General features: G+C 35.8%; 2 protein-coding genes across 3 annotated transcripts; one reads left to right on the top strand and one right to left on the bottom strand.

Annotated features, from left to right (window-relative positions):
* Positions 1-759: 759 nt before the first annotated feature.
* On the top strand, positions 760-7,700 carry LOC120085877 (Prolyl oligopeptidase family protein). Of its 2 annotated transcripts, XM_039042125.2 has the most exons (11): positions 760-1,218; positions 1,711-2,698; positions 2,918-3,046; positions 3,489-3,788; positions 3,876-4,334; positions 4,469-4,534; positions 5,371-5,431; positions 5,510-5,659; positions 5,813-5,950; positions 6,120-6,430; positions 7,261-7,700. In XM_039042125.2, coding segments are annotated over exons 1-11 (2,910 nt in total). In that variant the 5' UTR covers positions 760-911; the 3' UTR covers positions 7,262-7,700. The 2 variants fall into 2 exon arrangements, with proteins under 2 accessions (XP_038898053.1, XP_090173908.1); XM_090317782.1 differs by lacking the exon at positions 7,261-7,700 and having other exon boundaries at positions 6,120-6,532.
* Positions 7,701-9,823: 2,123 nt separating this feature from the next.
* Positions 9,824-11,671, bottom strand: LOC120085194 (cytochrome c oxidase subunit 5C-like). Its single transcript, XM_039041081.2, has 2 exons — positions 11,527-11,671; positions 9,824-10,235 (listed from the first exon to the last, which is right to left on the bottom strand). Exon 2 carries the CDS (start codon positions 10,201-10,203, stop codon positions 10,009-10,011), a length of 195 nt encoding a protein of 64 aa, XP_038897009.1. The 5' UTR covers positions 10,204-10,235; positions 11,527-11,671; the 3' UTR covers positions 9,824-10,008.
* Positions 11,672-13,666: the final 1,995 nt, after the last annotated feature.

Genomic DNA, 13,666 nt, shown 5'->3' with positions numbered 1-13,666 from the left:
ACCGTAATAGTTATTTTTTAAAAGTTCAACGATTCAAATTATAACTTTGGAGTCACTAGCTCAAATGTTTCATTTTTCTGATGATGCTCGCTCATCTCTTCTACTCCTCCTCATTTGTTTATGATTTCTCTCCCAAACCACCACTATTTTCATCTTCGTTGATGCCTTCCTCTCCCAAACACTTCTCCTCCTCCTCCTCGTGTAGAACATTCGTCTAGTGTAGTTGGAGAAATCAGAGCTCTACAGTTTCTCGACACTTGCTTGGTAAGCTAAAGAAATCAAACCTTGTTCCTGATCCTTGATCACTCTTGCTCCTCGATCCTCACTCCTCGTTCTATCCTCAAGGGCTTTTCATTTTCGTCTCCTTCCCTCTCACATGCACACTTAAATGAGATTATAAAGTTGTGAAAATTTGAAGAACCAAGAAAAATTCATGGAGAGGCTAAGAGAAGAAGACAATGCTAACGAGAGTGAAAGGCTTCAAAAAGCAAGCTTAGTTTACTTAGTATTTTCAATAATTTTACCTAATGATATCACCAAAATGTCGAAATACTTAATTTTGTATGGAGTGAGTCGATTTTCGTTTGGATTTCCCATTTTAGATTATTCGTACAAAATTTTCAATAAAATAAAGAAACTTATCAATAAAACAAGTAATTCCAAAAAGTTCATTTTTCAAAAACAGAAAATAGAAAACGAACCATTATCAAATGGGACATTTATCAGAGTATCGAGTATAATATAAAATTTGATATTCAAATACACACACACACACATATATATATATATATATTTTTAAAAAAAAAAAGAGAAAAAAATTCGATATTCTGTGGGGGAGGTTTGATTGGATATGGTCGAGAGTAGTGGCAGTGATTTTGGACGATCCAACTGCTTTTTTCTTCTCACCGTCGATGAAGATGACGACGGTGATGCGCTTTCACAAACTGTCTCGCCCTCTCTCTCTCCTCCCTTTGTCTCTCTCCTCCACTTCTCCCTTCTCCATTTCACATTCTCTTAGTCTCACAACCCGCCGCAGATTGCACTCTCCACCACTCTCAACTTCCTTCCTCATGGCCTCATCTAGGTTCCGCAACCTTGTTCATCTCAACGCGATCGTTTCCGAAGACGGCGGAGGCGGTGCTAGCGGCGGTGCTGCAGGAGGAGGCTCCAATGGCTCCGTTTCGTCCTCTTCAGCTGTAGTCTCTACTGATGACGATGGTACTGGAAAAGAGTTTCGTAACTGATTTTATTTTATTTTATTCTATTTGTTCTCTTGTGGCTGTTTACTTCCGATTGTTTATTCAGATAAGTTCTTTGAAGATGTTTAGTTGAACTGCTCAGAGAATTGGTGAAAATCATTTTATTATTCTTAGATTATGGACTTCAGCTAATCATATTAGATTATATTACTCTTCTGCGATCGTGATTAAGATCTTCGTTTCGCGCCTTTTCTCTTCTGGAAGCAATTTACTCTTACTCCGTGTATATATATATATTTACTTATATGTGTGTGTGTATATTTCTATTACATGTCTACTTGTAATAAGAACTGCTTAGTTGAAATTCAGTATGTTCCTACTCGTGATTTTTGAGCTTTGTAACTAAGTATGCTCGTGGCTTGCCTAGTGAAATCAAATAATTTCACAATAGTGCTCGAACTTTTATTGGATGCTTGCAATGGTGTTTCTTACTTGTGATACTTTAATCCAGAGAATTCAGTTCTGGGGGTCGGGTATCGTCTTCCTCCAGCTGAAATCAGGGACATTGTTGATGCTCCACCGCTTCCCATATTGTCATTCTCGCCATACAGGGATAAAATATTGTTCCTCAAGCGGAGGTCATTGCCTCCAATATCTGAACTTGCCAAACCAGAAGAAAAGCTGGCTGGTATTCGTATTGATGGACAGTGCAATTGTAGAAGTCGAATGTCGTTTTACACTGGAATAGGGATTCATCAATTGATGCCTGATGACTCCCTAGGTCCAGAGAAGGAGGTACATGGTTTACCGGATGGTGCTAAGATCAATTTCATTACTTGGTCACCTGATGGCCGTCATTTATCTTTCAGTGTTCGAGTTGACGAGGAAGATGGCAGTAGTGGTAAGCTTAGAGTTTGGGTTGCTGATGTGGAAACTGGGAAAGCTAGACCTTTGTTTCAGAATGCAGACATTTATGTCAATGCAGTTTTTGAGAATTTTGTTTGGGTAAACGATTCTACTTTGTTAGTTTGCACCATTCCCTCCTCTCGTGGAGATCCACCAAAGAAACCTTTGGTTCCTCATGGTCCAAAAGTTCAATCTAATGAGCAGAAGAACATTATCCAAGCTAGAACCTTTCAGGATTTGCTGAAGGACAAATATGACGAGGATTTGTTTGACTACTATGCCACTACCCAGCTTGTTTTGGGTTCATTGGATGGAACAGTTGAGGCATTTGGCACACCAGCAATATATACGTCTCTGGACCCTTCCCCTGATCACAAATATATTTTGATTAGTACTATTCACAGGCCATATTCTTTTATTGTTCCATGTGGAAGATTTCCTAAAAAGGTAGCCGTGTGGACAACTGATGGCAAATTTATTAGGGAGCTTTGTGATTTGCCTCTTGCTGAGGATATCCCCATTGCATTCAACAGTGTGAGAAAGGGGATGCGTTCCATAAATTGGAGAGCAGATAAGCCATCGACACTCTGCTGGTGTGCATTTGATATCCTAATATCATCCTTTACTGCTCTTTGCATATTTGTGGACATCCCTTTTCTATTTTTTTTATTTATATTTAAATTTCTGTGTCATGTGTCACTGTCTATGGAAGATAGTTAGTTCATGTCTACTAATTACTGTTAGCATTTGCACTTGTCTTAGTATGCTCATTTAAATTTATTTGTTTACTTTTTTTTCCTCTGAATTTTTAGGGTGGAAACCCAAGATGGTGGAGATGCCAGAGTCGAGGTTTCTCCGCGTGACATTGTTTATACACAATCTGCTGAACCACTGGAAAGTGAACAGCCAGAGATACTGCATAAACTTGATCTTCGTTATGGGTATTTTTCTCCTTCCTCTGCTTGTTTATCCTGGTCATTATTTTAGATAGCCGCTTATAAAGGTGAAAATGGCCTTTTACTACAACATTGTTCAAATTTAACAGAACCTTATTGTATTTGTATCTTAATCACGTATTCGGTTAAACATGTTCCCTGGAAATACAGTACCCTGGAGATCTTGATCTCTGCTAAAACCGATAGTATGTTGTTCAAGGTGGAAACTGGTCCACCTCCGGGAATGGAAATCATACATGGTCTTGCCTAAGCTCTTCTGTATATTATAACATAATTTTTATAAAGTCTAAAACATGTCTTTCCAACTTTGGTTCAAGTATTCCTATATCTTTTCATACTACAACTACTAATTTTCTTTTACAGATCTAAATTGAGTGCTCAACCTCGAAACTTTGTTTTAATGCGATTGTCCTGTTTGTTGCTGCAGAGGAATATCCTGGTGTGATGACTCACTGGCTCTTGTTTATGAATCTTGGTACAAGATGCGCAAAATACGAACATGGGTAATCTCTCCTGATTCTAAAGAAAACAATCCTCGAATTCTATTTGATAGGTCATCAGAAGATGTGTATTCAGACCCTGGGTCACCGATGCTGCGGAGGACTCCTCTTGGGACTTACGTAATTGCGAAATTGAAGAAGGATAATTATGAAGGAACATTTGTTCTACTCAATGGTAGTGGTGCTACTCCAGAAGGGAACATCCCTTTTATTGATTTATTTGACATGTAAGTGTTCTAATTTAATATCTTGTTTAGTCCCACTAAAGCTAATGTGCTATTGATGAAACGCCGGTTCTGACAATATTCCTTCAGAAACACAGGCAGCAAAGAAAGAATATGGAAGAGCAACAAAGAAACTTATTATGAGAGTGTTGTGGCTTTAATGTCTGATCAGATAGACGGAGATTTAGATATTGATGAGCTGAAATTTTTGACTTCCAAAGAATCCAAAACTGAAAATACTCAGTACTACATTCTGAGGTGGCCTGGTAAGAAAGCAACTCAAATTACAAAATTTCCTCATCCATATCCACAGCTGGCATCACTGCAGAAAGAGATGATAAGATACGAGAGAAAAGACGGAGTTCAACTGACAGCCACACTATATCTGCCACCAAACTACGATCCAGCAAAAGATGGCCCTCTTCCATGCTTGATCTGGTCTTACCCTGGAGAATTCAAAAGCAAAGATGCAGCTGGACAAGTTCGTGGTTCCCCTAATGAGTTTGCTAGTATAGGTCCAACATCTGCTCTTCTTTGGTTGGCTCGCAGGTAGAAGTGCTGCTTCAAGATTATTGCCTTTAAGTTATTTTTGGATCATATTTATTTATTTATTTATTTATTTTTATTTTTACGAATGAATCATAGTTTATTTTGTTCTGAACATAGTTCTTCAAGTCTTTCAGGTTTGCTATTTTGGCTGGACCCACAATACCTATCATTGGTGAAGGTAACGAGGAGGCAAATGATAGGTAATTGGTAGCATATTTACTACAAAACCGATCACTCTACATTGTGTAGTACTGTAGTTTGTTCCTGAAAGCTTATATTGTTTTCGTCCATATATATACATATATATATATATATTATTTGACACTGATGCAAAAACTAGAGCTTTTACCTGCATCTGGGAAGCATGCTGCAATGAGTAATTCTTGGATGTTTGGATGTGTACTTAGATACAGTAAAGTTGTCTCTAACTATAGTAAAGGTAAAACTAGAGAGGGGTTTTACGTAGCTAAGAAATATCCTATAAGTGAGAATTAATTTATTGAGTTCCTGTGCTCTAATGTGGGTTTAGTATATGTGCAGATCGTTAACCATAAACTACTTCACTGTCGTGTAACTTTAAGTCGCTTTATATATCCTCAAAATTGGTTGTGCATACATGCTGTATCTGAGTGTCTTACAATGAACTTGCCATCTTATCCAAAAAAAAAAAAAACAATGAACTTACCGAAAAAAGTGACTCACAATGAAAGTAGTTACATGCAGTTATTGCAATATTTGAGAATCAAGATATGAACAGATTAATATAGTATATATCGTTCTTAGAATTGAGGACCTGAGGCTTTAGACTAATGGAGCCTCTTGCAACACTCTTTACTACTATTCCCCCCCACCATCACAATTACAATTTATTTTATATCTTTAAAGTATAATGCGGTGTACGACTTGGTATATAGGCCTTTATATATTTTTATCTGTCTGTACTTGTTTGAATATTTTCATTCGGTGCATTCTTTAAATAATCAACTTTTGTTATTAAAAAAAAAAAAAAAAAACTAAAACATACATATTTAACTAGATATGTAGAGCAATTGGTTGCGAGTGCAGAGGCTGCTGTAGAGGAGGTCATTAAACGAGGGGTGAGTGTTGTGTTTTCTTTATAAATATTTTCTTGGTGTATAACATAGCTAACCATGTTGATATGCCATTATGACTAGGTTGCTCATCCTCATAAGATTGCTGTTGGTGGACATTCATATGGTGCGTTTATGACTGCAAACCTTCTGGCTCATGCTCCCCATCTTTTTTGCTGTGGGATTGCTCGGTCCGGTGCCTATAACAGAACATTGACCCCTTTTGGCTTTCAGGTAGTTGCATATTTAAATGCTCAATTTTCCTGTAAACATTGACCATACGGAAGTGATATGCTTGCTTAGAAGTCTGTTCCAACCTTTCCACACTTTTCTACTCTACCTATCACTTCTTCTGCTAATCTGGGGAGTTATACTTTATTGTCATAGAATGAGGATAGAACTCTCTGGGAAGCAACCAACACGTATGTAGAGATGAGTCCGTTTATATCAGCAAATAAAATCAAGAAGCCAATTTTGCTCATTCATGGCGAAGAAGACAACAACCCAGGAACTTTACCCATGCAGGTATGATCTGGAATTTTTAACTGTTTGTTTCTGTTTCCTTCAACCAATAAATATTGAAATAATAACCTAAGACAGCATCTTAGTTTCACCTTGCCAAGCTTTAAGCAATATTATGCCCACAGTTTCATTTTTAACTTGCTAAGAAACTTATATTTTGCATGCTTTGCAGTCCGACCGATTTTTCAATGCCTTGAAAGGCCATGGAGCATTATGTCGCCTTGTGGTTCTTCCCTTCGAAAGCCACGGTTATTCTTCACGAGAGAGTATCATGCATGTCCTTTGGGAAACTGATCGATGGTTGGAGAAATACTGTTCCTCTAACACTTCTGATTTAGGTCAAGATGTGGATAAAAGCAAAGAGGAAGGCAACGGAGCAGCAGACTCCGCTGGGAAAGTTGTTGCTGGTTCTGGAGGTGGTGGCACAGAGAGTCCCGGTCCTGATGATTATGGGTTTTACTCTATTCAAAGATCATTGTTGTGGTAATTGCTTCATTTTTAATTGCTGAAATTCATAAATAAACTATTTGAACATGGTGCTATAAAACAGAAAGGAAAGGTAGGAAAAATAATTCCTCCAACTCATGTCTGCATGGTTTTATTTTTCTTAAAAAAACTGCAGTGCTAATACTTGCTTCTAGGTGTCTTGTCTTCTGTAGTGCTTCAAACTTCTCGTAAAACTTTGTCTAGGGAAATTCTTGCAAAGAAAATTTATCAGCTTGAATTAAAGAACATGCATGCTGATGAAAACATAACATTAGTTTATATGCGGCAAAAAGAGGAAGCTACAGATTACTTGTTTCTAATGCTTTTGATTTAACATCACTCTAGCTTGTCAAGGCAGAAGTTTGGAGGTTGGATGACGAAGTGGTTGCTACTAACATGTTTACTAGAATTAGTGTTTTGAAAAACCTTCCCAGGCGCGTGCCTAGGCACAAGATGCAGGTTTGACGCCTTGCCTTGAAAAGATGAGGCTCACAAAATAAGACGCGCCGTTTGTGAAACCCCAAGGCTCAAAACCTGCGGCCTTGGAGATTTTTCGTCATTTTTAAAAATAATAATAATCAAGATTTTACGGTTAAGTCCCATTTAGTGTACCTTTGAGCTTTAAAAACACGTACTACAATAAAAGTGATAATGTAAACTTTTACCTACAAAATCCATTTCATTCAATCAAGAGCTCTCTACAATTTAATTGCAAATGGAGAGCTTCTTTATGTAGATGAAATATGATGCATCACTCAAGGTTCTTTATGTCTCATTCGTGTACTGATTACTATTAACACTTGGAACATTCTGCTTTTGTTGTGTAGATGTTCTTGCTGATCATTTGCAGCCAAGAGTGAAGTGAAGAATCAATTTGTAAAATAAGAAGCATGGTTGAGGACTCTCGAAGTACAACAACTTGCATTGGAGTGGAAGATACAGATCCATGCTTCTGAAGTGTACCATTCCAGGTTAAAATAAAGGGTGAGCCTTTTGGTAAGAAATTTACATCATTTTTCCATTTTACGAAGACGGCATAATTGGGATATCATGTTCTGGTTGCTATATATATGATCTAAGGAGGCGAAAATTTATATTTAAACAATTTGAGCAATAGCAACTTGAATCCTCAGAAGCAGTTAAACTGTTTTTTCCCCCATAAGTTATGAATGTCTCTTAGCTCTGATATCTGGTAAATGGTTCTCGTTTTTACTTGCTACAAGTATCAAGGAAATGGTTAATAAAAGTATAATGGTTTGAAATGTTATATTGTGTATATTTTAAGTAATATGTGCATCAGATTAATTTTTTGTTTTAATTGTAGTTATCTACATCTTATCCCCATAATGAAAGGGTTCAATCATAATGATTGCATAAATCTATTAATTAATGGCCACGAGCCTTGGCATGCACACTAGCGCTCAGCCCATATACTTGGCATCCAACCACCATGGTCTCTTTTTTTCATAGACTACTCCCACATCCCATGCGACCTACCCTTCGAGCTTAAGCTTGAATATCCAGTCCATTCATGCAGCACATATATCGTACATCCAAAGCAATCATGCCGTCCTACCTATTTTACCTATTTAAAGTTTGAGAATAAGTTGAGGGTATTGTGTCCCCAATGCCTCTAATCATTAGCTTTATCTGATAGAACTCGCCTGCGGGCTCCAACTATCCTAATGGTCTATTTAGGTCTATTTGGATTAACTAGACAAAAAAGTATTTTTCAAAAAACTCATTTTTATTTAAACTCTTGATAAAAACCATTAAAAATATATTTTGAAAGTATTTTAAAAGTTATTTTGATTGGATATCAAATACTTCAATTTTTTTCTAAAATAATTTATTTTCAAAACTAAACACTTGAAATGTTAACATATACTCAATATGTTACAAAATATACAGTTTGTCAAGTGAAAGTCTCCATCCATCTATTTCCCTTTGGAATAGAACTTGTAATTCTTTTCATTATTCGTGGGCAACAGAAGATCTTGTTTAGGAATTAAGACAACCAAATATATCTTTTGGTTAGTTCAATAAATGTAGGGTGACATTTTAGAGAATATTATAGATCTTTTGTAATAATTTATCGAATTGTGCTCAAATTGGTAAGTTAAGGACCTACGTTTCTTCACAATGAACCGTCTATGCACGTGTATTTATAATACCTTATCTATATTAATATTTTATTTAGTATGTAATACAATTGTGGTAAATTAATAATTTTTTACAATCTATAGAATTTAGCGACCACATACAAATAAGTTGAACCAAGAAAACTGAAAAATCAATTCCCATAAAATGAAAATCAAAGTTTTTTGTATTTATTTGTTTTCGAGATTGTCTCGACATGAGAAGACGAAGAAGAATTTATATATATATATATATATATATAATTGAACGTTGCACTTTGTTTGAAGTATTACATTGATATCTAATAAATATTTTAAAGCTACAATCGGAGTACAAATTGATTAGAATTGTGGTTAGAAACTGGTATTTTGAATTCTAGTTTCCATTCTAGGCCACTGTTATACTCTCTCAAGTCATCTTCAATCAAATGTCCACCTTATATTATCGAGTCAGGTGAATGTAATAATAGATGCCAGTTGGCATTCCAACCTTCTCCTTTCAGAGCTTATTTGAACCGTCTCATGGTTTACTTCGAAACAAAACAATTAGAATTAGGCTCGTTGAACTTAGGAACATTTTTTAAATATCAATGGTCAATGAAATGTTGTAACTTTTCTAAAAAAGATAAATAACAAAGTTTAAGGATAGTTTTTGTAATCCGTGGACTTGGCTTCGATCACATCAACAAAACTCAATGTGATTTCAGTTTCCCCTCCCATGAAATACACAAGAACTATATTTATACTTATATTTTTTTTTTGTTTGAATTTTTGATCTCATGAATCAGAACACATGTCAATACCACTAAGTGAAGCTCATTTTGACTTATACTTCGATTTTATATTGTTAGTTGTTTACCTGTTCCACAAATCTCTTGGCCAAACCACTGACACTGAGAAACGACCCACAACCACAACTGCTGCACTATTTATCGCTCTCATTTCATGAACAAGGAAGAATTTGACAAACACATTTCTTGTTCTAAATGCATGATTTACATTTTCTTCCAACTGATAGAAATTGTACGTATTTAAATATATGGATTTCACAATGACCATTCATTTTACCAAATAACGCACTCCAAGGGTCGGATGCCGTAAATGGTCCACAAAAATCTTGCAAATCATAACAAATATTCTATGATCTCCATAAGAATCACAAGATCTATTTTGATTTGCTAAAGAAGCCTGCATTGCAGAATTCCAGGATAGCTTTCAACTCCGATGAGAAGTCGAATGTGATGCACAAAAGAAAAACAAATCATGAAATAAAGTTTATTAAGTCCAAAATCTGTCTATCATGTTCTTATTTGCAGAAATGGTTGCAAAAGATAAACATGTCATCTCTAATCCAAGAGCAATACAACGAGGTTTTCAAAAAAAAAATGATAAACAAGCTGGTGAATGTGTTCCATAATATCATGATGAGTGTAAAATCTATTCTTCATCAACAACGACACCGATCTCACCCTTCTCCAGTAGATCATAGAAAGCTCTCACTTTCCTCTGCTCATTCCATTGATGCATTTTCCAAAAGCTACCAGCAAACAAAGCAAGTCCCATTCCTGTCAATATCTCCTTGACCACACTCGGTCCTTTAAGTGTGACGTGAGCCACCCTGCCAGCAGCCATTTGCTTTTCTACTTTGTCAATGGTAAGAAAATCTGCCCGAGTGATCAAAGACAAACACTTATAAGAACAAGAAGACTTTTAAACACATAATATATTCAACTTTCTTATATAATAGTTGATTACTACCCAAGCACCATGAAAAGCACAACATAGTTCAGAACTATTTACACGGGCAAGGGGAAATTCAATGAAAACCTTCATCCTTTGAGAAGCAATAATACCACCCCTCCCTACTTCAGAAGCAAAGCGAAGGAAATCGGAATACATTTGTTGTTATTATTATTATATTACTTGAAATACACAAAAGAAATCATCCCAAATCAAAGGGAGTAAAGAAAAAAGTCAAAAAGCCTCCACAGAAAAAAGGCTCCAATGGTAAAAAATAAGGAATAATTATGAACTTTTCTAGTTACATACATGATACTCCCAAAGGGAGGTTTGGACCTCCCTTAAGATATAACCTCCTCACAAGTTATATTCACCCCCTAAAAGTCATTCTGTTCCCTCGAGTCAAATGCACTGCAAATTAGCTAAAAGGAGCAAGATCCACAAGACATCTCCCTTATCTTTGAAAGGGGATGAAACAAAACTTTCTCCACCATCAAACAATGTAATCTATCACAGAAACTCATTTGAGCCACAACGGATGATGGTTGGCCATCTTATTCAACAACATTCTGTGCTATCTTTATTGATATTATTATGTATCTCCTAGGAATCTACTACTCTCACCTCTTACTGTTATGGGTTGAATTTCTCATCCTCCCCTCCTATGTTGTATGTATTCTATTCCAATAATACATGCATTTCTCTATGTTAAAGAAAACAAACATGACAACGAACCCTAGGATAGGCTTCCACTCACAGAAAATGCATAAATTGGTTACCAAAGAAAAGCGATTAATCCATTCGAAACTCCACATCATCCAGGAAAAAAAAAATGGAAAACGTCTATTACGAAGTTAACACGTCAAAACCTAAGAAATCCATTCAAACTAAACAGCACACCATCGCAGCCTCTCAAATCTATACCCCAGGAAAATTGAAACTAGGTTTTGCCAATAAAAAAAGGAAAAACCTACAGAAAACAAATCCTTGCGCCTACCCCAAATCAAATTCAGATCCAAGAAATCCAAATCGGAAAGAATATAAATCCTCATTTCAACAAACAAGAGAGAAAATGTAACGCCATACATTCAACATAGGGATAATCAGATGAAATTAAACGAGAAAATCAAGCACCAAATATTAAAGAAAAACAAGGTTGAGAGATCGAAAATCAAAGTGAAAGGATGGATCTAGAAGAGAAGCTAGGGTTTTTACCAGAGAAGATGGAAGCTGGATGTCGCCTAGAAATTTTGTTTATGGTCTTTGAAGATTTTGCTGCCTTCGGCTTTTTAGCACTCCAAACTCTCAAGACTCTCAATTTCCGCTTTGCCGATTGGGGGGAGAGTGGGGTCCACTTGAACAAGTCAAGGGCTGCGTTTATTTAGTGATAGTATAAAATTAGTTTTTTTTTTTTTTCCCAAAACATTATTTTTAAAAATAAAATTAATGTTAAAAGCGTAAATCAACTTAACGATTCAAATTGAAATAAAAATTGATAGCTAAAGTGATTATTTAGTGAAACTTTGAGGTTAATTCAAATAAAACTTAAATTTCAAGGATAAAATTGCAACATGTTCAATTTTCGAGATTAAATTGAAATCAAACTCAAAACTTAAGTCTCATTTGGTAACTATTTTGTTTTTATGTTTTTGAAAATTAAGTGTGTTTTCTCTCAATTTCTCAAAATGGTTTGTTGTAGTTTTCTCAAATAAAAGAGTTTAATTCTTAATCAAATTTCAAAAACAAAAAGGATAATTGTTATATATGACAAAACGGTTAGAAATATTTTCAAATATAGTAAAATTCCACCATTTATGAGTGATAAACACTTACAATGACATTTGGTATATTTATAAATATGTTGGCTCATATTCCTATATTTAAAAACAATAATAAAAAAAAAACAGTTTTTAAGAACTAAATTTGTAGTATTTTGAAACTTGAAGGCTAAATAAACTAGCCTTAAAATCTAGGAACCTAAAAGATATTTCCTCTTTTTCTTTGTTGAGAAATAAGACCTAAATGAATGATTTTTGTATGTATTCTATTGATCAATAACAAAATTGTACAGGTATAAATAACTTGATACAATAACTAAAAATAGCTAACAAAACCCTTAACAAAGCTCAACCTACCATCTGAAAATCCTAACAGAAGAAGATTGACTTTACAATTTAACATCTCCCCTCAAACTCAAGGTGGTAGGGTAGAAACCAACTTGAGTTTGAATAGTAGCTAAAGAATGTGTCCAGAGGGAAGGGCTTTGGTGAAAATGTCGGCCGGTTGAATGGTTGTAGGTATGAATTGAAGGTGCAGAGTATAATTTTGAAGAAAATGGCGGACAAAGTGGCAGTTAGTCTCAATATGCTTTGTCCGTTCATGAAAAACATCATTATGTGCTATCTGAATGGCACTATGATTGTCACAGTGAAGAATAGTGGCAGAATTTTGAGGAGCCCCTATGTCATCCAATAGCGAGCGCTACCATAAGACCTCTGAAGTTGCATCAGCAAGTGCACAATACTTTGATTTAATGCTAGATCGAGAGACAACCGTTTGTTTCTTACTCCACCAAGAAATGAGAGAGTCACCCAAATAAAAATAGTAACCTGTGGTAGATCATTTATCCGTAGGATCGCCCGTCCAATCAGCATCAGAATATACACAGAACCAAAGAGGATTTAGAGGAGAATTGAAGTCTATGTCCTAGTGTACCTTTAACATAACGTAGAATATGAAGAACAACTGTGAAGTGGATAGTGCGAGGAGTGGACATGAACTAACTGACAATATGAACTGCATAAGCTATATCTAAACGAGTTACTGTTAAATAAATAAGGCTACCAACTAGTTGTCTGTACAATGTTGGATCCTGTAGGGGAACACCATCAAAGGAGGTCAGATGGACATTGGAATCCAATGGTGTCGGTGTTGTGGCAAAATCAGTGATACATGAACGAGCTAATAGATCTGATGCATACTTTTCTTAAGATAGGTAGTATCGATTAAAGCATGATAAAACCTGAAGACTAAGGAAGTAATGAGTGGTCCCAGATCTTTCATCCCAAGATGTTCTCCTAGATAGTGTTAGAGATTTGAAATAGCCCGAGGATCATCACCAATAATGATCATATCATCCACATATAACAGGAGGAGAACAATTCCACGGGAAGTTTTCCGAATAAACAAGGTAGAGTCATGAGTACTGGAGGAAAATCCAAGTTGGTAATAGTAGAACTGATTGTAAACCAGGCACGAGGAGCTTGTTTGAGTCCATATAATGGCATGATGAAGAAGACAAACCTTATTTGGTAGAGAAGATACGTCAGGTGGTGGCTGCATATACACTTCCTCA

The sequence above is a fragment of the Benincasa hispida genome, chromosome 9 (genome assembly GCF_027475165.1).
Source record: "Benincasa hispida cultivar pf3 chromosome 9, pf3_genome.v1.1, whole genome shotgun sequence".
Classification (NCBI taxonomy): domain Eukaryota; kingdom Viridiplantae; phylum Streptophyta; class Magnoliopsida; order Cucurbitales; family Cucurbitaceae; genus Benincasa; species Benincasa hispida.
The sequence above is the reverse complement of the archived record's forward strand: the minus strand, read 5'-3'. Positions and strand labels throughout refer to the sequence as shown.